At 32.6% G+C, this 27,443-nt stretch overlaps 1 protein-coding gene across 11 annotated transcripts in view; it reads right to left on the bottom strand.

The window, feature by feature from the left end:
* Positions 1 to 27,359, bottom strand: part of LOC130896465 (myb-related protein A) — a 106,463-nt gene extending 79,104 nt beyond the window's left edge. For all 11 annotated transcript variants that reach the window (XM_057804604.1, XM_057804606.1, XM_057804608.1 and 8 more), the window contains exon 1: positions 27,118 to 27,359. In XM_057804604.1, the coding sequence (XP_057660587.1) occupies positions 27,118 to 27,149 (32 nt within the window). In that variant the 5' untranslated portion in view covers positions 27,150 to 27,359. The remainder of the gene's footprint in view (positions 1 to 27,117) is intronic.
* Positions 27,360 to 27,443: the final 84 nt, after the last annotated feature.

The following is a 27,443-nucleotide window of genomic DNA, read 5'->3' as shown; positions in this document are numbered from 1 at the left end:
CACGCACTTGTTTAATGTTTTTATTGATTGATCGATGAAACAAATTATTACGTATTTTAGGGTTGCTGTAAAGTAAGTTCTATTATCTGGGTTAATGTTGACAATATATGCATGTAATGTACGTTACATATAAAAATTTTCTTATGTACATTTTGAGAAGTAATTTCGTTACTCTTTGTAGTTGTCTTGTGTATACTTTATATTCGGATTTTACTTGATTTGTGCCTTTATTTAGTTATTTGTATGTTTGTTTCTTAGTTTTTCACAAGCTCCTGTCTACAAAATGTAAACAACTTTTTGTCAATAGAGCATTTCTCTCTCCCTTTCAATACTCGTTTTATCTAACTATCTCCTGTCATTCTACCTATACGTCCCAATTATCTCGCTGTCTGTTCTTTGTTTATATGGGTTATACTTGGGTCCTTATACAATTCTTGTTCTCTGTTTGTGTTTTTTCCTTACATTTCATCTTCTTTAATTCCGCCGTGAAGTTTTCTGAGTATTTCACGTTCCCATAATTCTAATTTATTCGGTTTTTTTATTAATTGTCCAGATTTCACACAAGTAGGTAACTGACGGTCCTATTGTTTGGTACAGTCTCATTTTAGCTGTTCATGATATAACTTTTGTGTGCTTTACTGACTTTTGATATTCTTTTCCTTTTTTCCCTTTCTTCGTCTCTTTTATTTGTGATAGTGACTCCGAAATATTGTTTTCATTAGAATTCGAAATAATATCGATTTTCTCATTGTTTTTCATTACCATGTATTTAATTTTTTCTCATTGATCACTAGGCCATATTCTCTTGACTTCTCTTCTAGTTACTTATATGCTTTTTGAAGTTCTTTCCTGTACTTTGAGCACATATGCTAGACGTTTATTTCTATTAATTAAACCTCGGATTTATGTACCACTTACTCTTTTTATGATTTCTTGAACTAAATTGAAGAGGGTTGTGGATAATGGATCTCCTTGTCTTAGAGTTTTCTCTATCTTAAATTTGTTACAAGCTCTACGATCCAAAGTTTAACTTTTCCATTGCCTCATATATTTTTTTCTTAATGGTATCATAGGCCTGTTTGTAATCTATGAAATGTATACTACGCAGATGTTGTTCGTAAGCATTTTCAAATTGGAAATTTAATCTATTGTCGACCTCCTTGCTTTGAAGTTTCCTTGGTACTCTCTCACATTTTCTTGGTAGTATTTGTTTAATCGGTTTTTAAGTATTTTTTCCCGAACTTTGTATGATATGTCCGCGGTAGTTTTTGCGTAAATAATGTCTTATTTTAATTTATTGGGATCTTTTTTTCCCGCCATACTCTTTCGGGTTATTATCTGCCCACATATTTTCGAATTTCTATTAGATTATTGTTGTCTCCTGCATTCTTCTTCTACTAATATGGCTCTTTCTCTTCATTATTTACTTCCTAGATTCATTTTCGATTAAGTCTTCTTCGCCATCATTTGTATGAATATAGTGTAACAGTTTTTTGCACTGTACACGACTGTTATGTATATTTATCGGTTAAACAGCCAAGTCGCAATTCTTTACTGATTACGCTATAAATAGAATATTTATTCAAACATCATATTAATTACAATATGAATCATTTAGAATGACTTCTAGTGTAAAAGTTATAAAATAATGTTTATTCCTTTTAGGCGCAGGAAGTTTTGCACATATCTCGCTAATGAGTAAGTGATTAAATACAATTAATATCAGAACTGTTTTTAATAAGGAAATAGTAAGATAACCTGAGTATGTTTATTCTTTTTAATTTTGGCAGATAAATAAATGCCAGGCAAGATATTTTATGTGAAATAAAAGTCTAATAATTCATCGTTTCTATTTGAAAAATACTAAACGATAATTTTCTCTACAACTGACTGTTTAGTCCAGGCAATTTAGGAAAAATCGCTTAGTTTTCCACGATCAGTATGAAACTTTGTATTTAGATGGTGGAAAGTGTGTACAATGACATATCTTTATCCGTGGTCTGAAAAATTTTTTTGTCATTGTCAAAAGCACCGATATATGTCGAATTTTAAGGAAATTTCTCATTTTTTGCTTATAACTTCATTGCTAGTGGCTTTACCAAAAAAAAGTTAAATTCTTTTTTTTTTGTCATTAAAAGACCTACAAAAGTAGAGGTAACGCGTTGAAAAATATTAATTTGTTAAAGAGATACAGTAAAACACAATAATAATTATTATTTTTATATAAACAATGATAAAGTAGCTTAATAATTGTCATTGGTTCTTGTAATTGTGCAAAAATACTCTGAACTATCAATAAATGACGTGTGCAAAAGCTGGAGATTGTACGTTTAATGGTTCATGAGTTATGGCCTTATAAACAAATTAACAGCAATAACAAATAACTTGGTCTGTGCGTTGAATGTGGTTGTGTATTGAGTATTTTTTAGCTATGCCAATCGATTCCTCTCGAGGCGAGGTATCAAATTAAAAAAAAATCATCCCTTTATAGCAATTAGTTCCCGAGAAAAGTACGGCTAAAGATGCGCGGTCGAATTTGAACGCTCGAAACCACTTTTTTTCGCGCTTGAATCCGCTATCCCCACCGCGCGCGATCAAGGAAAACCGAGCGCTCCGCTGACATTTGTTAATTTTAATTTTAATGACAAAAAAAAAAAGAATTTAACTTTTTTTTGGTAAAGCCACTAGCAATGAAGTTATAAGCAAAAAATGAGAAATTTCCTTAAAATTCGACATATATCGGTGCTTTTGACAATGACAAAAAAATTTCTCAGACCACGGATAAAGATATGTCATTGTACACGCTATCCACCACCTAAATACAAAGTTTCATACTGATCGTGGAAAACTACGCAAAATGATGATTTTTGGGTTATCTCGCCTGGACTAGTTATCATGTCTATACTATTCATAGAATCTGAATTTTGAAATTGCATTAACAAAGGGATTATATAACGAGCAGTGAATAATTTTTATTTTAATAAATAAATTCGGACTAACAAAATACTTGTTAGAGAAACTGAGAGTTGAAGGGAATTGAGAAATCCTTAAATGGCGTAGGACAGTACTACGTATCTTCTCAAAAATTTTCCTTACTTGAAAACACGTTTTGTACGGACAAATTAGAATCTGTTGCTTCGAAGTTACCATCTCGCTCCTGAAAATGTTGAACTAAAAAAAAAGTACGAGTTTTTACAATATTGTTTCTTTTATCATTTTCTTCATTACAGAAATTTTAAAATAGGTTGAAATGGAAGGCAACCGATGACATTCCAGACCGATCTATGAAAATGATTGATTGCGAGCTTGCTGAAAAATCCTTTTTCCTAATAAGCATATGAATACATATTGGCTGTCGGTGTCAAGTGATCACTAGATCCTGATTTCGAAAAATTCTAGGGCTAAGAGAATAGGTCCCAACAGTCGTTGGTTGACGCAGTAATCATCTCGGAAGACGAAGATAACCTACAGAAGCTCCTATAAGAAATCTAAAGAAAGAAGTAAAAGCACAAACAACGAAGGCGAATAAATACATGAGCACAAAATGTAAAATTAGAATATATAAAACTTGCCGGTCATGACATATGCAATAGAAACTAGAGCGGAGAACACAACCACTAAACGGCTCCTAAGAACAACAGAAATGCGGTCTCTGAGATCAATAACAGGACTTACGTTACTCGATCGGAAGAAAAATGAAGAAATAAGGGATATGTGCGATATTCAGGATGTAGTAAGATGGGCAAGGAGCCGCAGAAGAGAATGGAGAGACCATGTTGACAGAATGCCAAATGAACGGTTAGCAAAAATTGCAAAGGAAAAGAAACCAGACACAACTCGACCTCCTGGACGACTGAGCTATAAAGTGGTATGAAAGCTAGTCCTCAGCATCCCAACTACTCCTGGCAAACCCTTGATGAAAATACAGGACCTACTCCTAACGTAAGAAGAAGAAGAAGAGTCGTTGTTTACATTGTGAATGCTATTTTTACCACCGGACGAAGAAGATTCATGTTTTGTTGAAGATTTATATTAATAATACCTAATGATCGATCAGTAACAACATTTGATTTATTGTATGTTGCTTTTGTTTTCCTATTTATACTATTTGTTCGTTCTATGTTTTTCTTGGTTACCCTTTTTCCTTCTACCTCTAGATCTTGCTTTCCATATTAGTTTTGTTAATCTATACTGTTCCATCCTGTTAAATGTCCAAAAACCTATTCAAGATTCTCTTATTTATTTTTTCTTTTATTGTTGCTTTTGTTGTTTCTTTCATTTCTTATTCTATCCATACCCGTTTTTCCTTCTATTTTTCGTAGGTACTTCATCTCGATTGCGTTTACTTTACTGACCTCCGCGTCGAACTGACTCAACTCGTTTGCGTCTAAGTGTCCTTTGTGATAAAAACACCTCAATTTAAAAATGACCATTCGAAGAGAACGACATAATTTTCAACAAAAAATTGCATAAAAAAACAGACATACAAGGGCTGTCCAAAAAATGGCTGACCTAACACTGAAACAAGACATTTTCTTCTCATACTCAAATATTTTTTATACCATAACGTCCTTATGTGGTGAAAATTTCTCTTCTGCAAGTGAAACTTTAAGGTTTAAATAAAAATATCACTGGAGACCAAATCTGGTGGTCAACCAATTCGTGATGATCATCGAAGTGTGTGAAAGTACGTTGCCTTATCAAGCAATGATACTCTCCTAATATTATTCACTTTTGTTATAGTCGATAAAAAAATCTCATGACTATCCAAGAAAACGTATGCCGTCAGTTTTTCGGCTGATGGAATCGTCAGATCAAACTAACCCATTGCCACCCCCTGTTTTGATGCTTTTATCAAGAGTGAAGTGGTAGATCCAAATATGAATCGATGGAAAAGATGCAAATCATTTTGCTTGAATGGCGTCAATAAGGTCTAGGAAATGTTCATTCTAATGCGCTTTTGGTCCAAAGTGGGCAATCAACGAGCTGATAGCTTACCTAAATGGGTTTTTTCAAAACGCCAATAGCCTCCTCTATCTCTCCAATCTTGTTACCATGTCTATTGAGTACCATTTGATGGAGTTCTTTCGATGATATCCTGGTTGTCGCGTTTTTTTGGCTGTCCCGAACGCTCGTCGTGATTTCAGTTACCCAACATTTTTCGGTCGTAAATAATGGTGCAATACACATCGCTCAACTCCCCTTTCATTTTTGTAGGCCTATTGCCTTTCAATGATAGCTCTTCACTCAATGTTTTCCATTTTCGATCCACTTATTTGATAATCAAACACTAATTAAACGTCCAAAATAGCTCAGGTTGAGGTATGAAACTTTTCAGACAACCCTCGTATTTGAATGAAGACAGGAGGAAGTACAGTAGCAGTAAGAAAACTAAAGGAAGTTTCAACAATTTGATTCTCCATTTTGGAAACCACAATCTGAAAAATTACAGTAAAGACGAACAGAACTGAGTTATGTATTGTCTGATTGTCACGAAGATAATTTCACATCCGCTCGATATAAAATGAAATTGAGTCTCTACGAAAATGGTAATAGAACCCTTGAAAATTAATTAAGGAGGGTGTACAACAAATTGTGTACAAGCATTCAGGCGTATTTCCTTGCCAGATAGGCCCTTCTTGATTTCTGTTATATGATACTGATTTCAAAAAGTCTTTTAGACATCAAATAATACTGGCTGAACCATGTAACGAAGTAAAAATCTTTTTTTTTTATTGGAAATGAAAGCTGGTGGTATACAATCGTCTTGCAAGGAATTTTTAGACAAACGGTAACATCGCGTTCTAAAATAATCTTGTGCATAAACGTGACTTTTCCCACCATGATATATTACGGTTTTAGAAAAACCGTCTTACAAGAGAGGAATGTAATCATTTTCTGGGAAAAGGTTTTAGCATGTCGTCTCCTTCGCGTTTAATTGGTATGCAGAATTTAAGAAAGAAAGTACAACATTATAGGATAAATTTCGTCCTTTCCTCTGTAGTTACTCCAAAAATAATTGGAGTTGTTATACAACTAGTACGAAGGAGCGATGTTCATTATTGAAGGGACAAAAAATATGTGTTCTAGGGGTACCCAGAAAATAGGCCATTTGAAAACAGCCAAACTGTAAAATGCTGCGAAAAATAGGAATATGCGAATTTTTTATGTAAAAATCAAGCACAAGAGGGTAGTTCTTGTGGTGCCTGCCAAGTGGAGATGCCTATGGATATTTATCTTGAATTTCAATATGTTGTAGTGTTCGGGAAAGACGTGCCTTGATAGCTGATTCCACAGGCTTGAAATTCTTCAAAGAAATGAGTTAACTTGACATTCTGGCCGCGTGCCATCGATGTTCGTGAGAAAAATAGTATTGGTAAAACAGTCAGTTTTCTTCTATGCTCTAAACTGTCTTTTGTATTGAGTCGAGCATTCTCAGGGTATGCATGGGAGCCGAGCTCCAAATGTGCGAGCAATACTCCAAATATGGACGAATCTGTGCCTTATAGAAGATTAGAAGCTGTTGCGGGTTATATAGCTTTTTGGTCTTAAAGAGAACTCCAAGTTTTTGTGAAGCTTGTGACTTAGCGAATTAGACCACGTGACTATGCCAGGACATATTGCTCTCAACCTGAACACCTGAATTATGGTAATATTTTATGTCCAGACAGAACCAAATCCTGAACTGCAGTACCAACCTTCTTTGTAAAAACTGCAGCTTAGGTCTATGTTGCATAAACTCAATCATATTGATTCCACCCAACTCCAGAATGTTTGCAGATTGGTATTGATGATGGTGGTAGATCATTGATGTACAGGAGAAAGAGAGTAGATGACAAGATTAATCCCTGGGGAACAACAGTGTTGACTGAAAACCTGGATGGATCGCTCTTTGAGAAAGCTACTAAGCCAGTCGATGAGTAACGACGATAAACCAGGTCAAAAGCCTTCGATATATCCAGTGTAATTGCTCTGGATTCCCCAGATACAAAGATACAAGTGACGAAATGTTTGATAAAACTAATGAGGACAGAAAGATTCAGGGTAAACGAGCAATATCACTACTAAACAGCGATTTATGTGATAGCAACGTATCAAAAACTAATAAGCACTGAATATACAACACTATGATTATAAAAAGTATTGTTTCCTATGGTAGCGAAGTATGACAGCTGAAAGAGAAAAGCGGCATGGTCATGTCCGACGAATAAAGAATAAGAGACTGCCAAAACGAATTCTTCATTGAAATCCAGCGGAAAGATGAAAAAGAGGAAGAGCTGGAACTAGAAGAGGATCTCTGGTGACTGGATAACGGAGATTGTTTTATCGTTCATGCTCTGACTTTTCTCTTTTCGTTCGGCTTACAACTTAATTCACCCTTTTTTCTATACCTATTTATTTTATTATCACCTTTACGTCTGTTCTATTTATCCTTTTTATTTCAAATGTAATGTAAACATTGTTATGTCTTTCCTATAGCTATTTTTCGATAAAATAAGAACGATTGCACATTATGAACGAGCAGGTGTATAAATTAGTCATGCTAGGAATTAAACGATCCAGTCGTATATTTGTTCAAATCATTTGTTCATCAAGTTCATGCTAGACTCTAAAAACAAACCATTTTACCGTAAAGAATCGAATATAGTTGAAAAAAAAAACAGAAAGCGCATAAAAATTATTGAGAAGAAAAATTGCACATAGCTAAGGTACCTGTAATCTCGAAAATATTTGAAATACTGATAAAAAATAATCTTAGCTCCTATTTAGATTGAATAACTTGATATTTGAATGTCAATTTGAGTTTCAGAAACATAAATCAACCATTTAGGCAATCTTCAACGTTATTGAAGGCATACGTGAGGGTCTTGATAAGGGTAAAAACACGTATGCCATTATGTATGATATAGCTGAAGCCTCAGATATTCTGTTCCTTAAGATGGAAAACTGTGGTAGGAAAAACTAAAGAAAATACCATTTAGATCTACAAAACGAGGTATCAGAAGGTAATCTGTGAAATTGTTGGGAATCACAATCATAAAAACTTTCATCTAACTTATGATATCCCTCTATGGGGCGACTCTAGTAGAGTTGAAAAGACTGCGTATTATTCACAATGCAAGAAGTCGAGTACATAGCCAAGAAAGTTTCCCCGGTGAAATTAGTTTTCGTGGGAGGTTAAAACGCGCCAGACAGTGTAATTGTGAAGTTGGACTAGTAGTAGTGTAAACAGTGTTTTCAGTAACAATTTAACTAACTTGACGTGTACAACAAATTTCTAGATTTGCATACTGACAAGAACGTGAAAAATATGAGCCAGAGTCGGTTCTATGAACTTTCAAGGCAATTTTTACTGCAAAATTGTATTTATGCAGTTGTAGGCTTCACAGAGATCGTGGGACGTTCTTATGGTGTATTTTTATGAGTGAGCGGGTAATAAAATGATGAAGCATTCATATCCATAATCCATAGGCGTATCGCGTCTTTTAGTAGGCAGATTTTTTCACCGAAGGCCTGTTTCTTTTAAAAGTTTCCATTGTACACTTCGACTTAGTTCAGATTAATCCTCATCATCTCGAACCGTGACAAGAACTTTGTCTACTATCGGAAATCTTTTCCTTTTCTAGAGAAGCACGCATGTACTTTTCTTCAAAGTCCTCCTTTAAAAAATGGTTTTCTATTTGAAATTTTTGTTTTTTGAGAGCTTCACGAGCTGTTTGAAACTCGCCACCTTTTCTCTTTAATTACTGTTAAGTGTCATCAACACTGTTATATGAATGTTTGCGTGTAAATGATTTAAAACAAATAAATATTAATGTTATTTCATTAACACCTTGCAAGTTGGAACTAAACTAAACTGTTAAGATTACAACTTTCTTACTATATGGAAAAACCTAGCTACGTTTGGTCAGTACTTCTTTACGGGATGGAGGGTTGGACCCTTAAGGTGAAAAACATCAACAAATTAGAGGCATTCGAAATGTGGGTATATCGTTGAATCCTGAAGATACCATGGACTGCCAAAGTGAGGAATGAGGATATTCTCAGGCGTATCAATAAAGACCGTGAACTGTTTAACATCGTGAAGAAACGAAAGATTGTATATCTTGGCCATATAATGCGAGGCCATAAATATCAATTCCTTCAGCTGATAGTCGAGGGCAAGATTGAAGGTAAGAGAGGATTGGGACGGAAGAGGATGTCATGGTTACGGAACGTGAGGCAGTGGACGGGTATACAAGATATTCAGACATTGATCCATACCGCTAGAGATAGAGAAGCCATGAAAAATGTGGTCGCGAACATCCATTAATGGATAAGCATTAAAAGAAGAAGAAGGAAAAACCTAAAATCGTATTATTCTGTAATAATATTTGAAATGGCCGGACCAAGTTTTGGATAAGTAGTTTTTATTACTCTTTGCATTTACATAGACTATAGTTCGTATTTTTCATCCCGAACTTCAATAACTTGATAAATATATGTAATGACATTAGTCTCATTTTACACTTTCGCGAAATTTTAAATTTTCACTTATCTCTCGAGTGCCATCAGCGGCATTATGTGAACGTTTAAACCCTTCTAGGATCTCGCGGCACTCTTTAATTTATTAAAATTATTACTATAATTATCACATTAGGAACGAAAGTCGTGTTACGAATGACGTTTATTGAATGCTGGATAATGACAATGTAAGAAAAAAGAATTTTAATAGGTGAGTGAATCATGTTCTTCTACATACTTAAATAATGCTGCATTATGAAAAATATAAAGAGGGGGCAGGATCTTTTGGCTACGTCAATGAAAAGTATGTTATCCTTATAATCAATACAGGTACTTCAATATTTTGGGAAATTCTTAATTGGAACAGTTATTGCTGGTACCATGAACAGATAATACGGATTTTTATGTATGACATGAATAAACAAATAAAATATTAAATTGTAATATATTGAGGAGCAAATTCAAGTGGTTTTCTATATGAAAATATTGAACAAGAAACAAACTGTTATAAGAAGCAAACAATAATTTGTATATCTATGTCTTATCAAAATGGCCCAGATAATCAGCACCCGGCGAACCATATGTTCGACGCAGGGCAATCAAGTATTAAGTCGAGGGTAACACCCCGTATCGACGATACAGACCGTCGCGTCGTCGTAAGATGTACTGAGGTCGAATAAATATAAGGCATCAATGGATTTATTTCAAAAATATGGGGAGATAGGGAAGGTAAGAAAGGCAAAAAGCGCGTGCCATTAGTAGACAGCTGCTACTGCTACTATAAGAACGAGCAACGACCCTCTTGGCTTTTGTCTACGCCAGACGATCGCAATATACAATATGAAAAAGAAAGAAAAAAGACTTGGGAGAAATTGTTTACAATAGAATCAAGGTTTCGGAAATATAAATGTACCTATATACAATCTTCGGGAGAGATGGTACGGATCTGAATCCAACAAACAATAAACAATTGCAAATTTATGGGATATTGTTGACGTAGACTGACATTCAGCTGCTTCGGGGGACATTTTTTTCATTAGGCCGCCAAACAGACGAGAAATTGTTAGAGTAGCCTTCAATTCGGGACAAATTGTATACATAAATTAAAGAATCAAGGCTAAGAAAATCAAACATATTAAAATTCATTTGTACTTTATAATAGTGTTTCGTAAAAATTTTAAATCAATATAAAATGTTTTTATTGATATTTGAAACGTCCCTGAAAGTTTAAATTTTTAAATGTCTCCATTATATTATACCCAAAAAGAGAATTTAAAATTTTGGAGTGAGGAAATGGAAAACTGAATAATCAAAGACTGTAAGTAATGATGTGAAATCCTTAGACGTCTCTAAAGTTTTGAAGAAAATTCTTCTACATCTACTCGGAAAACTGCATCGCAATATTACTTTATGGGATTATTCTTTTTTAATGTAGATGTAAACCACAACAGAATACCTTGGGAGTGTTTTGTCACTATTAGTTTAAAATTTGCATTTTGAAAAAATAAATGAACATGAATAATATCATCCCATGTTTGGTATATGGTTTACATGAGGCAGACTACAGTACAGTTCAATGAAATATTGGAAGCTGGTGTAACAACTAGAATAAATTATATAAACAATTTATTATGATTTTAAAATGAATTTTTATTCAAAATAAATAAATAGATAATTAGAAAATAAATGATTCTGTTCCAATAATAAATTGAGTAACACTTACTTTATTCCAGTATTTTCGGAAATTCATAATATTCGAATGTATAATTCAGAAAATTTACTTATATACAAGTTCTGATTTCGTAACTTTAAAGGCACATAACTCAGAAACGAGGGGTCGTATGGAAACTGTTTATGCCAAAGCATTATTTTCACGTCATCTATTCATTCCCTAATTTTTTATTGTGTGGATTGGTTGTGGGATTGCGCTCCAAAAACTAACATAAATATCATCCAGAGATCTGAATCGAATATATTCCGTCAGATATTAGATGTTCAATTGTACAAGAAGTTTTTCAAGAAGGATCACCAAACCTAATAAAACAAAAGAAATTCACCCAAATCCACTACTATTCACCAATAATTGACCAATAGACCTAGTGAGAGGTATTAGAGGCTGGATGTATACCTCATCAAGACACTATAGATGTTATATTCTTATTTTTAATAAAATATATAAAACAGAACATTTACATGTGAAAGAACGCAAAGTTTGGGCTTATAGTAATACGACAAAAAAGACATTTACTGCTTGTTAATTCTTTAACAGCAAATTCAATTCACAATTTCATTGGGTACCCAAGTAACTTCTGAAAATGAAAATTTAACAAAAGAAAATGTAAGAGACGAATCTATTATGTTCTAATGGTACCTCTAATCGTCAATTAGAGCGAGCTGACAACACATACATTGAACATCGATCTTAGAGCTCTAGAGATCTAGTACTGAACCACAGTACGAACTGACCCAACTTATTAATCGGTATTAGCTGAGAAGTACTGATAATGATAATATCCAACAAAGCTGTTATTGTGTAATTCCATATCAACTTTTTACAATAAACTAGGTCGCTGTTAAATAGAAGAAGAAAGGCAATTTTAACATCTCATTGGATAAAATTAATAATTTATTTGTTTCTGTAAATAATTTTCGTAAGAACAACATTAGATTATGTAAAACTGAAGATATTTACAGAGTGTAGTATACAGTGACAGTGCCTAGATCCGGCTCAAATGTCATTTCGACATTGGAATGGTGTCTATTAATAAAATCAACAAATTTTGGATGAATATGTACATCCAACGCCTCACCCCTAACATACCCGACATAAGGACGTAAATGCCTGCTTCGGGTAAAGCACACTAAGCCAAAACTTTATCTTCAAATTACCTTTTGTATTTATATTTAACGTCATTGGGAAAATTTTTTGTCATCCGTGTAAAATCCATCATTCCCTTTAATTTCAAAGCTTTAGGCCGCCCTTTTTTCGTTTAAACACGGTATTCCTCATTCACATTCCCTGATTGTTTTATAAATGGTCGAAACTGCAATATTTTCTTCCCTAAATATATTCACGATGTCAGTTTTTGAGAACCATCCAACAACTACTTTCAACATATGAAAGTTGAAACAATATAAAATCTGTGTTATCTATGGTAACTAGCTTATTTAGAATTAATTAAAAAACATTAAATTGACAAATTTTTCCCGAAAACTTTTGTTAGATACGTTAGATTTATTTGGAGCAACGGTACATTTTATATATTTCTAATCGGCTATAGAGATGGTTGAAATATTTCAAAATTCCAAATTATACACCGTAGTAATGAAATTTCTGAGAATTTTTATGCGTTTTAATAACTTTAAGGGCTCATCCTTCGGTTCGAAAAAATATTATCAAATATGAAGGCACATATATTTTCTATTGGACATTATTTTAGTGAACCGAAATCGGGCCGATTGTGAACGATGAACGTTAGCCAACAATTGCCGTGAAAAGTATTTATCTTAGCTTGCTTAATTTTAAAACCATATATTGCTCCTACTGTGAGAAATATCATTTCTCACGACACTTTGGCCATACCACATACATTTATTTATGAGGAAAATCAACAGACATCGAAGAAGAGTACTGACTTCTTAAAATACATCGATACTTTAGAGCACTAATGTGCTAGATTCATTTAATAAATATAAATCGACAACAACTTTCAGAATGAGAAGTTTTAATGTAATATTTTTACAAAGGTTACAGACCATAAAATTATTGAATATCAAAAGACATTGAGCTTTATTACTAGAGTTATGGAAGTATTAAAACTTTACTTCGAGTTTTCTAAAAGAACTCCGAAACGGTCATTTGTGCTCTAAGGCGACAAAGCTGCCACGAAAGTTTTGTCTATAATCTGCAGATTATAGGAGTTTTCAAATTCTTAAGAGAGTTTTCATTCAATTATTTTAACAAGTCATAAATACCTATTTATAATAAATAATATAGATTCTGACATTAGTGACGATAAAACAAAGCCAAAGTTGCAAAAGTAACTACAAATTTGATACCAGAAATATCAAGAAAAAATTATGAATTGACATACGAAAAATTTATGGATTTGAGAAAAGATAGAAAAAAACAACTTCTGAAAGTGTATTTTTGATATATTTTGAAGAGTTGTCGAAAACTTTAAATACGTCTACACTTTGACCACAATATGCAACGAAATAGTATCAATACAAAAAAATAGCATTGAAAAATTCATGTACCAACAAATACTTTCAGTTTTGAAAAGGAAGTCCTATATAACATCCCTAAAATATAAAATATATTGACAGCAGATTTACTAAAGTATGTTTATTTAAAAAGACTTTAATTTATTTCACTTTTTTACCTTGAATTGGGTTATATTTTTGTATCTAGTGGACTTTTTAGTAGGTGATGAAACTTCTATTCTAAATTTTGCTAGATAAATATTAGTATTTTCAAAAAATTAAATTTAATTAAGGATGACTGGTACAGTAGATCGCGTGCTCATTTTACAATCAGGACTTCTGGATGCAAAACGGAATTTTTCAAGTAAAATTTTAATTCTACAATCTGATATTTTCATTTGCAGCTTGGCTATTGGTGTAGCAGGGCATGTGGTCGAGAAAAAGGAAGTTAAAAAGCCATATAATTCAGACTTTGCTGGTGAAATTAGATAACACGAAAACAAAAAAGCCAAGAACGTTCACTATAACAGTAGAATTATATAATATACGAGTGTTGTTCAAATATAAACCCAAATTTTGTGTAAACGGGCGGACATTTAGTTTCGTAAAAATGGCTGCACTGGATGTTAGACTGGTCTGTTATGAAGCTTAAAGAATAGACTGGACCACGTCACTTCGCTTTTTAGTGTATTTACATCCAAGAACGCGAAGGATTTATCAGTGTCTATTGCGTAACGCATCATTATTCGTTTTTTGGTAAAAGATAATGCAACATCCGCGGAAATTTATTGAAAATTACTCGATCAATTCGGGAATGAGTGTCCCCCCAAGATTCAAGTGCATGAATGGTGTTCGGCTTTCCGAAAACGGGAAAAGTGGCGGCGCCCAACGTAGGTAGTATTGAGCAAAAAACTCATGAACGGTTCGGTTCCCGAAACATTTCAGTCAAGCGAGTCCCAAGACTTCTAAATGTTTAAAAGAAAGTCACACGCTGGGAAGTTCACACTCGTTTTCTGCAGTGGTGTGGAGAAGGAAGAAAAAAATTTATTGCGCCGAATATTCACCACAGACGAGACTTGCGTACACAAGGAAGAAAACCAAAACGCACCAGTTAAATCGAAAGTTACGCTGTCCGCGGGGAAGGTGTTATGTACCATGTTTTGGGACATGAGAGGAGTTGATTTTCTCATTAAATAACGAACTGTAAACGCGCTCCAAACCTGTCAACAGATCAAAACAAGCGATATTCCAATCCGCAGTGCGATATTGCTGCAAAACAACGCCAGACCACGTACATCTCGGCTGACCAATGAAACGTTAAACGATATGGTTTTGGTAACACTGGAACACTCTCCTTATATTTCCGATATGTCAACATGCGATTGTTATTTGTTTAGTCCATTCAAAGAAGCACTTGGCGGACTGCGAGTGGAAAGCAATGCGTGTGCATATGGCTAAATGACGAGCCGAGAGATTTTTACGAAAAAGGTATCCGAAAATTTCCGGAAAGATGGCAAAAGTGTGTAGAGTGTGACGGAGACTATCTAGAAAAACTGTGAAAAATTTCATATTTGTTATTTTTACATAGCAAAATTCCGATTAATGTTTGAACCATATTCGACCAATTGATTTTCCAGATATTCTTCATCAACAATTTTAGTAAATGTAGGAGAGGATATATTAACATTAAAGCGCCATGGAGGACGGCAATCCAGTACCGTGGCTGAAGGATGCGTCGGGGATATTAAATAAAATTAAAGTTGCTCAAAAAATCGCCAACTCTATTGGAAAACCAGCCGAATTCTATCTATACTGAAATATAGACAAAAAATACACCGTTTATGTATACACCTTCAGCTTCTACAATTAATATAACAGAGAATTTACTGAAGAGAAATGACTTTCTGGGTTTGACCATATAAAATTGTAAAACTTCATCTTCAACTATAATTTCAAACAAAATATTTAATTGTTGAGAGATAGGATACATTGGTGTTATTTTAGTTTTACTAATAATAAAAATAGATATTAAGTTACTTTATTAGTATTTTATAAACTGGTACTTTTGCAAAAAAAGTATATTGTGCAACATGTACTTTTTACATGTGTTTGCTTCTACTCCCTTGAATTTTCCTCGCTAGTTTCACAATATACTATCATATGTCTCGGCAACAAATCTAATCAACTTATTTCTGAGGATAGTTGTGGCTCTATATCGAAACAATTCAATTGTACTAAACGCGACTAATTACTTGTAGGATTAGTCAAGTCTTCCATCGCTCATATACTTTACCAGATAAGCAATTCACAATTCACTTTTATATTTCTACTCTTGAATTTTTGAGATTAATTCTTCTTGATGTAACTCTTCATTTGAACTTCTACAAGTCCCCAACAGTAACCATTACCATATAAATTGATTCAGAGATTCAGTTCAGAGATTGGACATTCTTAATGAATCACTCTGTATATATATATATATATAGGGTGATTCATCAAAATCAATAAAATCAAATTTACGAAAGCGGATCATAAAGTGTATTGAAGTAAATGGTGGGCATTTTGAGCATTTGCTTTGAAGTTTTTATTTTTGTTTACAAATTTGTTATAGTTACATATTTAAGGAATAATAAAATTTTTTTATGAAGAAATTAAAATTTATCGAACTTTTTAGAAGCAAATAACTCGAAAACCGATTGAGTTACACGAATCAAAAAAGAGTAACTTTTTTTGTAGAATTTAACGCTTTCTAATATTTTTTTATTATTTTAGTTGTAAGTTTAGCCCAAAAAAGTTTATTTTGATTTAATTAACACAAACAAGTGTAACTAGCGCCCTCTATTAACAATGTTAAATTAGAGTGCAAATTATGATTCCTCGTGCCAAAAACCGTAAAATTGTTAATTTTCAAAGAGAAATTGTGGAAACATAAAAAATTATTGCGAAAAGCAAAATTAAAATGTAAAATTTGAACACCCCGTATCTCGGAAACTAGCAATATTTGCATAAGGCATGTTGAGCAGAATCATCATTTTTTGAGGTCTAGAACCTACAGTTCAGAGATTGGATATTCTTAATGAATCACCCTGTATAAATATATATTTCAATAAAAAGGACTATGTGTTTGATTATCACAATGTTGGTTCTATTTATCCCTAGCGGGTTATTACATTGGGACATGAAAAATTATTTTTATTAAAGAAACAAATTATTTATTCACATAAAACAGAAATCAAGAGAATTTATACAAAAATGTTGATAAAACATACAACCATACTTTTAGGACTGTTTTTCGTATTAAATGATTGTGTATAGTGAAGTATCGCTAGTTTTACACTGAGGAACGTGGGGGCAATAAAACGATTTTTATAGCTTTCGGTTAGGTCAAAAACCTAGTAGTAAACTCTCAATTTAATAATTAATATTATAAAGATTTCTCGATGTTTTGGCTTCTCAAAAACTCTCATCGAACTCATTAGGTTTATTATTTGCCCTTGAGGAAAGAAAAGTTGATTAAATTATACTGTAATTTGCTCAGAATGCAATGGCAATAGTTTTTGTTTATTATTTACATTTACACCTCACAGTCCAAGAGCCAAGAAATGGGCGAAAAATCATACAGCACTTAAACTAAGCTAAATAGTGAAAATTAGCAAATACATTCAGATTAAATGTTAATAATATAATATATATTATATATAGTTTTTTTTACATTTTTAAACATAATGGTGCGTTTTGCCACCCCCTTTGAACCTCGATGAAGGCTAATCCTAAAGAATGGCGTTTACTTAGGCCCCCTACAACAGTCATTCAAAAAAAGTCCTCAACTAAATAATCAAGTCTATTATTTATTATTGAGTGAAACTTTATATATCTTCAGTACCTCAAATTCTACGTCATATTACCTTTTTTTAATTAATTATTCTTAACTATTAATGCCATTTATATATATCGTGCTACATACAGGACATCTAGACTCGTAGCGTGGTAATAATTTTTTCCCATTCTTTTACGAAGTGCCCTAGCCATCCTAGTCTTCTGGATCTCATAATTTTGCTAATTTATTGTTCATCATATGTCTTCCTCCTTAGTAATTTCTTCCCCCATATACATAATTTGTTTTCCTCCGTTTTATTCAGTATCCTTTCGCTTGCATAAAGTACTGTTGGTCTGATCACTGTCTGATTGTTATAAAGCTTATTTTTTCAGGATATGTTCATGGAGATTAGTATCCTGTTCATTTGTCTTGCCTGTTTGCTTCCTCGAGTTGATCTTGCTTCTATGTTTTTCCCTTATCGCCATTATATTTGATAAGTGTTACAAGATAGACGTAAATCGTATTGATGCTATTTAGGTTAGCAAATTATGATGCGTAAACATTTTTATTTATACTTTTAAATAACGAAAATCCAATCATTGGAACCAAATTCAAGATAATTTCATTTTTTTACGTCTCTCTACTTATTATTACATTGAGAACAAATTATTCAAAGAGCTTCGACAAATCTAGTAAGTAGTGGCCAAACAAATAATATGGATACTTTTAATATTGTTTCTACAATGAGTATGACTTGTGAGTTAAAATCAGTGTTTAAACGTGATAATTTCCATCGCTATATCAAGCGTTTAAAGATTTTTCAAAAAAATAATAAATTCTTTTCTTTTCACGTTTTAATGCGTAAAGAGTATTCTATAAAATAAATCAAAACTAGCTTTAACCCGCGCTCGCATCGAATCCATTAAATAAATATCAGAAATCATTATAATAGAAAAGAACGAACTTTGTAGCTATATTAGAACCTGAGATATAGATCTTTGAATGTAGAAAAATTGCCAAAAACCTAGAAAAATCCATAACTCCACATTGAATGTCCGCGCCTAGCTCCTCTCCAACTCAACCGATTTAAGGTTCAAAAAATCAAAAGAATGAAGGTGTTTCAGCGAGTGTTCTTAAACCTAAACGAACTCTGTAGCTATATTAGAACCTGAGATATAGATCATTGCATGTAGAAAAATTGCCAAAAACCTACAAAAATCCATAACTCCACATTGAATGTCCGCGCCTAGCTCCTCTCCAACTCAACCGATTTAAGTGTTCAAAAACTCAAAAGAAAGAGGATGTTTCAGCGAGTGTTCTTAAACCAAAACGAACTCTGTAGCTATATTAGAACCTGAGATATAGATCTTTGCATGTAGAAAAATTGCCAAAAACCTACAAAAATCCATAACTCCACATTGAATGTCCGCGCCTAGCTCCTCTCCAACTCAACCGATTTAAGGTTCAAAAAATCAAAAGAATGAAGGTGTTTCAGTGAGTGTTCTTAAACCAAAACGAACTCTGTAGCTATATTAGAACCTGAGATATAGATCTTTGAATGTAGAAAAATTGCCAAAAACCTACAAAAATCCATAACTCCACATTGAATGTCCGCGCCTAGCTCCTCTCCAACTCAACCGATTTAAGGTTCAAAAAATCAAAAGAATGAAGGTGTTTCAGTGAGTGTTCTTAAACAAAAACGAACTCTGTAGCTATATTAGAACCTGAGATATAGATCTTTGAATGTAGAAAAATTGCCAAAAACCTAGAAAAATCCATAACTCCACATTGAATGTCCGCGCCTAGCTCCTCTCCAACTCAACCGATTTAAGGTTCAAAAAATCAAAAGAATGAAGGTGTTTCAGTGAGTGTTCTTAAACAAAAACGAACTCTGTAGCTATATTAGAACCTGAGATATAGATCTTTGAATGTAGAAAAATTGCCAAAAACCTACAAAAATCCATAACTCCACATTGAATGTCCGCGCCTAGCTCCTCTCCAACTCAACCGATTTAAGGTTCAAAAAATCAAAAGAATGAAGGTGTTTCAGTGAGTGTTCTTAAACCAAAACGAACTCTGTAGCTATATTAGAACCTGAGATATAGATCTTTGAATGTAGAAAAATTGCCAAAAACCTAGAAAAATCCATAACTCCACATTGAATGTCCGCGCCTAGCTCCTCTCCAACTCAACCGATTTAAGGTTCAAAAAATCAAAAGAATGAAGGTGTTTCAGCGAGTGTTCTTAAACAAAAACGAACTCTGTAGCTATATTAGAACCTGAGATATAGATCTTTGCATGTAGAAAAATTGCCAAAAACCTACAAAAATCCATAACTCCACATTGAATGTCCGCGCCTAGCTCCTCTCCAACTCAACCGATTTAAGTGTTCAAAAACTCAAAAGAAAGAGGATGTTTCAGCGAGTGTTCTTAAACCAAAACGAACTCTGTAGCTATATTAGAACCTGAGATATAGATCTTTGAATGTAGAAAAATTGCCAAAAACCTACAAAAATCCATAACTCCACATTGAATGTCCGCGCCTAGCTCCTCTCCAACTCAACCGATTTAAGGTTCAAAAAATCAAAAGAATGAAGGTGTTTCAGTGAGTGTTCTTAAACCTAAACGAACTCTGTAGCTATATTAGAACCTGAGATATAGATCTTTGCATGTAGAAAAATTGCCAAAAACCTACAAAAATCCATAACTCCACATTGAATGTCCGCGCCTAGCTCCTCTCCAACTCAACCGATTTAAGTGTTCAAAAACTCAAAAGAAAGAGGATGTTTCAGCGAGTGTTCTTAAACCAAAACGAAGTCTCTATCTTAAATAGAACCTGAGATATTGAGTATAGAACGTGTGTATGCGAAAAGCTCCCATAAGTAATGTACAGGGGGAAATCGCATTTGAGTATTACTTGAGAATGGTGAAAATTAGATGAAATCCGATGGTTGATGGTTGATCTGTGCATCAATACCTTTCATTGAAAAAAAAAATTGAGCAAATCGGTTGGGTAGAACGCCTGAACGGACTCGGAATGGAAATCATCAATTTTTTTAATATATAAAATTGAGAAAAAATTAGTTGTCTAAGTCTACTATATTTTTATATTAAATTAAAATTCACCTCAAAATTCGAAAATATTTCTAAGAAAGCCAACCTCTTCCATTCATGGTGAAATAATGTAATAATAAGGAAGTGTCGACTCGACTTCGATAATATTCCTATAACCTAACGCCGAGTTATGTCATTTCATTTCACCTTTAGCGAGGAAAAAGGTAATAGTGTTAGAGCGAGTTGGTTATATGTGTTATCGATCAAAACTACGGCGAGGACCATCTGCTAGAAGAGCGGATCCACACCTGCCATTACCCGCATGACCCCTCACACTAACATCACACATGTTTAAGTACTCTACCTTTCTTTTTCTAACATAACAGAAACCGTACACATACCAAAAGGGTGGTAACGAGTGTCTATTCTATTTACTATAAAAAAATGAGTATTCGAAAATAATAGAAATTACATATTTTTGATAATCTACTACAAAGTTAATAAATATTTAAAATGATAGTTTATGAGACTCACAATGACTAATGATACAGTAAAAACATACTTTTCCCGCATGTTCTCGAGAAAAAGATAATCAAAATTATATTTTCTTCTTTTGAAACAAACTTTATTTGGATTCTGTTTACACTAGAACTACACCAACAACAAACTGTTCGTCTTCAGTGCCTGAAGACGATAACTTGGTTATCGAAACGCGCATCAGACAGTGTAATTGAGAGTGTTATGTATTGGTAGAGTAAACAGGGTGTTGTATAATTATCTCCAATGGTTCCAGAAGTTCCAAATGCATTGGTAATGATGCTTTTGTACATATCTAAAGATTTTGTCAAGTATGAATTAATTGAAAATAAAAAAATGCCCGTAGCAAGAAGCAGGTGAGACCAAGTCCCACCTAGCACTATGGTTTGCCCAACCTAGACGAATTCGTAATGGTTACATTTGGTAAATTAAGAAAAAAACTAAAAATTTGGCACGGCAAAATTTCATGGTGCTCTAATTTCAGATGTTACGTATTTTGAATGATTGAATTGTTTATATAATAATTTCAGTACAAGTTTAAAAGACCTCCATAGAATTGGTTGGCCCAAGTAAAAGAAAATATTGTAAATAAGGGGGTTTATAGGTGCGCAAATTAAATATTAGGTGCATATAGTTTTTGAAAATTTCGACAGAAAGGTCTTCTAGGTTTATATAACTTGACTAACTTGACCTAAAGATTCAAAATTTAACCATCAAAAATTCCTTGAATGATTTTTGTTTCGATGATCTCACTAGAAGTGATAGATCTTGATGAAACTGACAACTACTTCACGTTTTTTCTTGACAATTATTCGGATGATTACTTCTTTTTTTTTTTAAAATACCAGTCGGGCTCATGCTTCGCGAATTTAACCGTCTAAAATATTTCATCACTGTCATAATATAGCACTGCACTGTTTATAAATTAAACAGAAGTAAAACATTACAACCACTGCTCTCACACGGTACCGATTTTCGCGGTCAGTTCGAAGGCAGCACTTCTGACATAAAAATAATTAAACCATGTCATTCTATTATTTCACAATGCATATTTATATCAAAAGGTGAAAAATAAACGTATAGCAGGCGTTTCTATCGAAAACTTTTAGAAAAAAAAAGTAAACAAACCAAGTAGAACTAGTGACTTGACGAATATAACCTAAAAATTCGAAATGGGATCCTGGTTAGTTGATTCTTTATGAGAAAATGATCAATATTGCAACAAATGTTATCAGAAGAAGAAACCAGGCTTCGAAACATGACAGGTTACAGTGTACATGTGAATTTGTAAGGGAAGTTTGTAAAAAAGGGGAGGCATTTTTCAGATTTTTATTTTATTTACAAATATTACGTCAAACCATAGACTGCCTTAAAGACTACATTTTTAAAAGTATTCCGTCATAAAATTTTATTTTAATAAATTATTTTGAAATAAGATTATTTCAAACGACCAATAAACACTTCAAAAATAATAAAAAAATATTTCGAGAAATATTAATTGAAAAAATGTATTGTTTAGGGGAGAATAATGTGTTTTTTATGATTTTTTATTATTCATATTTTTTTGTTATTAATATTCTGTTTTAGACGGCGTATTTTAATTTTTTTTTTCAAGTATAACTTTAATAATTCATTAATATTATTTATATTTTTTCTTATACTAATTCTTGTTTTATATGTAATTATTATAATGTAATCAATCACATCATAATGACATCAAATCAAGGTCATACTGAGACATTGTTGCTAATTTAAAACATCATGAGTTTCATCTTGTATAATATTAATTTTGGTATATAAATAAATGGATAATTTAATGAGAAATTATAAGTGAAAATAGTTCACAATATATTTTATTTTCAAGAACAGTGAGTATAATAACCGCAAATTTCATTATTTTCATTTAAATTATTTTTAGGTTAGAAAAGTTACTATCTATGTTTCTTTAAAGATAGGCGCACCCGTTTTTATAATATTCGAGATAAGATTGCCGATCCCTTCCATGAAGTTAAAAAGGAACAAAAAAATTATATATATATAATCCTTTGATTTTGAATGTTTCTTCCTTGTTTGTTAAAGATAAAAATATTTACCAACAATACACTGTTATTTGATAAAATGGTAGAAACTCATTGTACCTTGCTACTACTACAGGAAATCGGATCTTAAAATTAATCTTTATAGGTGAGATGTTTTCAAAACATTTCGTCGTGTAAGAAGTAAAGTTATGATCTTTATTGGCTTCGAAAGTTATAGCATTTTGTTAACAGAAGAATTGAATGTATTCAATTGCTGGTCTTAGCTGGGCAGTAATTTTTTTATGTAAAAATTAAGCACAAGAGGATAAACACCATTACACTCGAGTAGTTCGAGTGGCGCCTGCCGTGTGGAGATATACCTGTGAATATTGATCTTGAACTTCTCTACGTTGTAGCGTTCGGAAAAGATTTGCTTATTACCCAAGCTTGCACGTCCCGATTAATTGACGTTCGTTAGGCCAGCGACTTTTCTTCTATACTCTAAGCTGCTCAAATTTCTGGTTAACTCTTGAACGCCTATAAATAGAATCACGATCCTCTGTATTGAGTCAAGGTAGACTTGAGAGCCGAGATCCAACGTACGTGTAATGCTTCAAAGATGGACGCATTGAGCATTGTAGAGAATTAGAAGCTGTTGCGGAGTATAAAGCTTTTTCGTTTTAAAGAGTACTTCAATTTTTTATGAAGCTAATTCGGCCACGTGACTATGTCAAGACTTGTTTACAACCTTAACATTCTACAGGCAAATTTCATAGTAAGAGTAAATTGATAGAGTAAGAAAAAAAATTAAAAAACACACCGCTATTAGTGTGGGCTTATATATTACGTTTTCAAACGAATTCAGGTTATTAGGAATTGAATTGTTCAATCTAAATTTTGTGGATTTTAAAATTTTTTGACCTTATTCCATATTGAAAACTATCTTCCTAGTTTATAAAATAATTTAGAAATTGATGTAAGTATGTAACTTTAAAAGCAACCAATTTTATAGATATCCCATGCACGGTTAAGCAAAAAACTCAATTTTACCGCATTTTTTACAAAAAAAATGTACTATTACTCGCGTTTTGTTCGTCCGTCTGTGTGTAGAAGCGATATCTCCTCACGAGGAGCATGTAACGAGATCGGGTTTTTTGCATCTTTTCTGTATAGCGTGCCGAAACCAAAGAAATTTTGGACATTATTGTTGTACATAAAACCAAAGTAGTTATGGTAAATATCCAACTTTATTTTTTAGTAGAGGCCAGGATTCGAATAATTAAAACAATGAAGATAAGTATAAATACTTGCCACGCTAACTTGATATACACAATTGCCGCAGTTCTGACAATTTCAACATAAGATGAATGCCAACCTAATTTTTGATTGGATAGCAACAATTGTTCAATCAACCAAAACCTATCGACGTCAATAGACATCGAGCAACATCAAAGGACTATAAACGTCAATTCATGTCATTTGAAGTCATTTTTCATTTAAAAAAATTGGCAAGAAATAACGAGAACAAAATTATTAAATAAATGAAATTATTGATATTCTTCTTGTTCTATTTTTCATAGAAACTTCGTTTTGCAAATTAAGATTTTTGTTAATATTTAATGATTGCTAACGGTAAAAAATGCTCTTGCACCAAAAGTACGACGACATTTTTACTTGTACTGGAATTTAAAACCAAGTCAATTTAAAAACCATTTGTGGATATCTTCATCTATTTGTGACAATTATTTCCTGCAGTTGAATATTCTCATTTATTTTATACTTATTCTATCTTCTTCTTCTCGTGCAGTTTTCTCATTGACCATGTCTTTAAATGCGTCTCTGTACCTCGCAACATGAAACAATTCTCCGAGGCTGAAATTTGTCCATTCTCTTATGTTACGGAGCCAGGGTTTCTTCTTCCTACCGATGCCTGTCTTTCCTTACTTATTCTATACTTATATTTAATTTGGTTTTCCTATTCTCATATCCAAATTCTATAAATAGAACTTAACTATAGCTTCATAACAAGTTTCTTTTTTTTATCATATCTGTGCATTAATTTTATTTAATTCTAATTCAATGCTTTCAATTTACTGCAGTTTCTTCAGTTCTGCAACTATTATATATTTCGTTCCAATGTGGTTTCCTTGAAGCCAGCTTTTACCCCAAATAAATAAGTTTTTTCGAAATAGGCAGTAAAGTGAAACATTAATGCTTATTGGTTGATAGAAATCGGTAGTAAAATCGCTTTTTAGTGCCTAGGCACTGAATTAACTGAATTTTCATCCACCCTATGTTCGACAGCGGTCGATTACAGTCAACTTAACCTTTCAGAGAGGTTTATGCAGTCAAAATTAAACCATAAACTAACAAATTTAATTCCTAGTTGAAAGACACTGAAATGGTACTTGTAATTCATGCAGAAAATTAACAGAAAATTTAAATTAAAATTAAAGAGTTCGCTAACTTTAAACTTTTAGTCTAATTCCTTAATTTTGTGAGGTTATGAGTACAGAATACGTCAGGTCAGTCTGTATTGGTGGTATTGTTCTGTTTACGACATGGAAACTAGTAGATAGTGTCAGGAGCTTTACACATTTGTATGACGAAAAGAAGCCATACAGGGAATTTCGATTGGTTTACCAGTAATTCATAATTATCCTAAATTGACTGCATAAACCAAAAATTTACCACCAAGAAAGATTGGTTTAATGTTAATTTTTATTTAGTTTTAATTTTGGCTGCATAAACCAAGCGTAACATTACGAATAATGCAAACAGTTCTGTTACCATTAATTTAAATAAATGAAAATAAATAAGTAGATTTTAAAAAGATAATTATTCAGCTGTGTAACTAAACGCAGTACTCATAATCTATTCTGCTCGCCTCAATTCCAAATATTTTCGCAAGTATTTTCGAATTTAAGAGATTTGGAAAAAAAATATATAATATATAACACGTCTCTAAAGTCACTCGTCTGGTTAGTGGCAAAAAGTGTGACTTTACTGCCGTAATACCTAAATAACTATTATATAAAGTTATTATTCTAGGTAGGTATATTAATTTGATTTTAGTATTAAATCTGTGTTTGAGTAACAAATGCAATTGTATTCTTTTACTACGGAAGCCAAACATTTATAGTAGGTATCACAAGTTTTCTTATTTGTCACGAAACTAATATAACCACAACCTATTTCGAATATTCCATTGTATAGAGAGATCAAATAATAATGTTAAGTAATATTAAAGAACTGGAAACAATTAATAAAATTTAATGTTTTTTTCTATCATTGGTGAAAAAACTTAATAAATTACAAATAGAATAAAGATATAGGGCATACGGGAAATAGTATTTATTCAAATGTAATGTTGTATCGATCTGTGTTCTAGCTATTTACAAATCCTACTAAAAAATATAGAAGCATGAAAAACTTCATTGTTTACAGATATTTTTGAAATAACTAGCTTACCTTCAACATTAGAAAATTATAGGACAATTTTAGTATAGATAAGTATAAAATATTTAGTAAAGTATGAAAATACTTATCACACAGTTAATAGTTTTGTTTATATCCCTAATATGTTATTGTAAGATTAACATCAAATAATTCGTGTTAAGTATTGAAATACCTGATCTTTTTTCAGGTACGAAACTACGAAATTAATAAACAAGTCAGTGAATAATGCGATTTCAGCACTCAAGTGAATATATTTACTTTTTAATAAAAATTTAGGCGCCATTTTCACAAGTAATGAAAATATCTACAAACCCCCTACTTTCCCTATCAATTATACTATTTATTGATGATATAACTATTATTAGGACTTACTTAAACCTTTAACAGATTAAGACAAATATTCAATCAAAAATTTAATAGGCCAATTGTAGCTATATTAAATATATCTTAATATAATCACGTAAACAACACAAGAATCAAAATATAGATTTATTTATACACAATGGTAGTTTTTTTACTTACATTTGGTTTGTGTTAATATAATAGTCTGCCATATCCACAAATGACCCCTAGGGGGCCAAACCACTCACAAAATACACACGCCGTTTTAAATGTTTGGAAAAATGTCTCTGTTATTCCCTCCAACCGAGATTACGACAACTTAAGAACTGACAATTGACAACCGCCTTGCCTTCTGCGTCCCTTTGAGGCGCTGTAATGTTATAGAGCTACAAGAACCATTTTTGTTTCACTGCCTGTTTCAGACATGCGCAAGACAAATTTAAGAATAAACACATAGTCGTAACTATACGTAGATAGAAGGGAAAAGTAAATTTATTATTACAATG

This window comes from Diorhabda carinulata, chromosome 7, assembly GCF_026250575.1.
Source record: "Diorhabda carinulata isolate Delta chromosome 7, icDioCari1.1, whole genome shotgun sequence".
NCBI classification, from domain to species: domain Eukaryota; kingdom Metazoa; phylum Arthropoda; class Insecta; order Coleoptera; family Chrysomelidae; genus Diorhabda; species Diorhabda carinulata.
The sequence above is the reverse complement of the archived record's forward strand: the minus strand, read 5'-3'. Positions and strand labels throughout refer to the sequence as shown.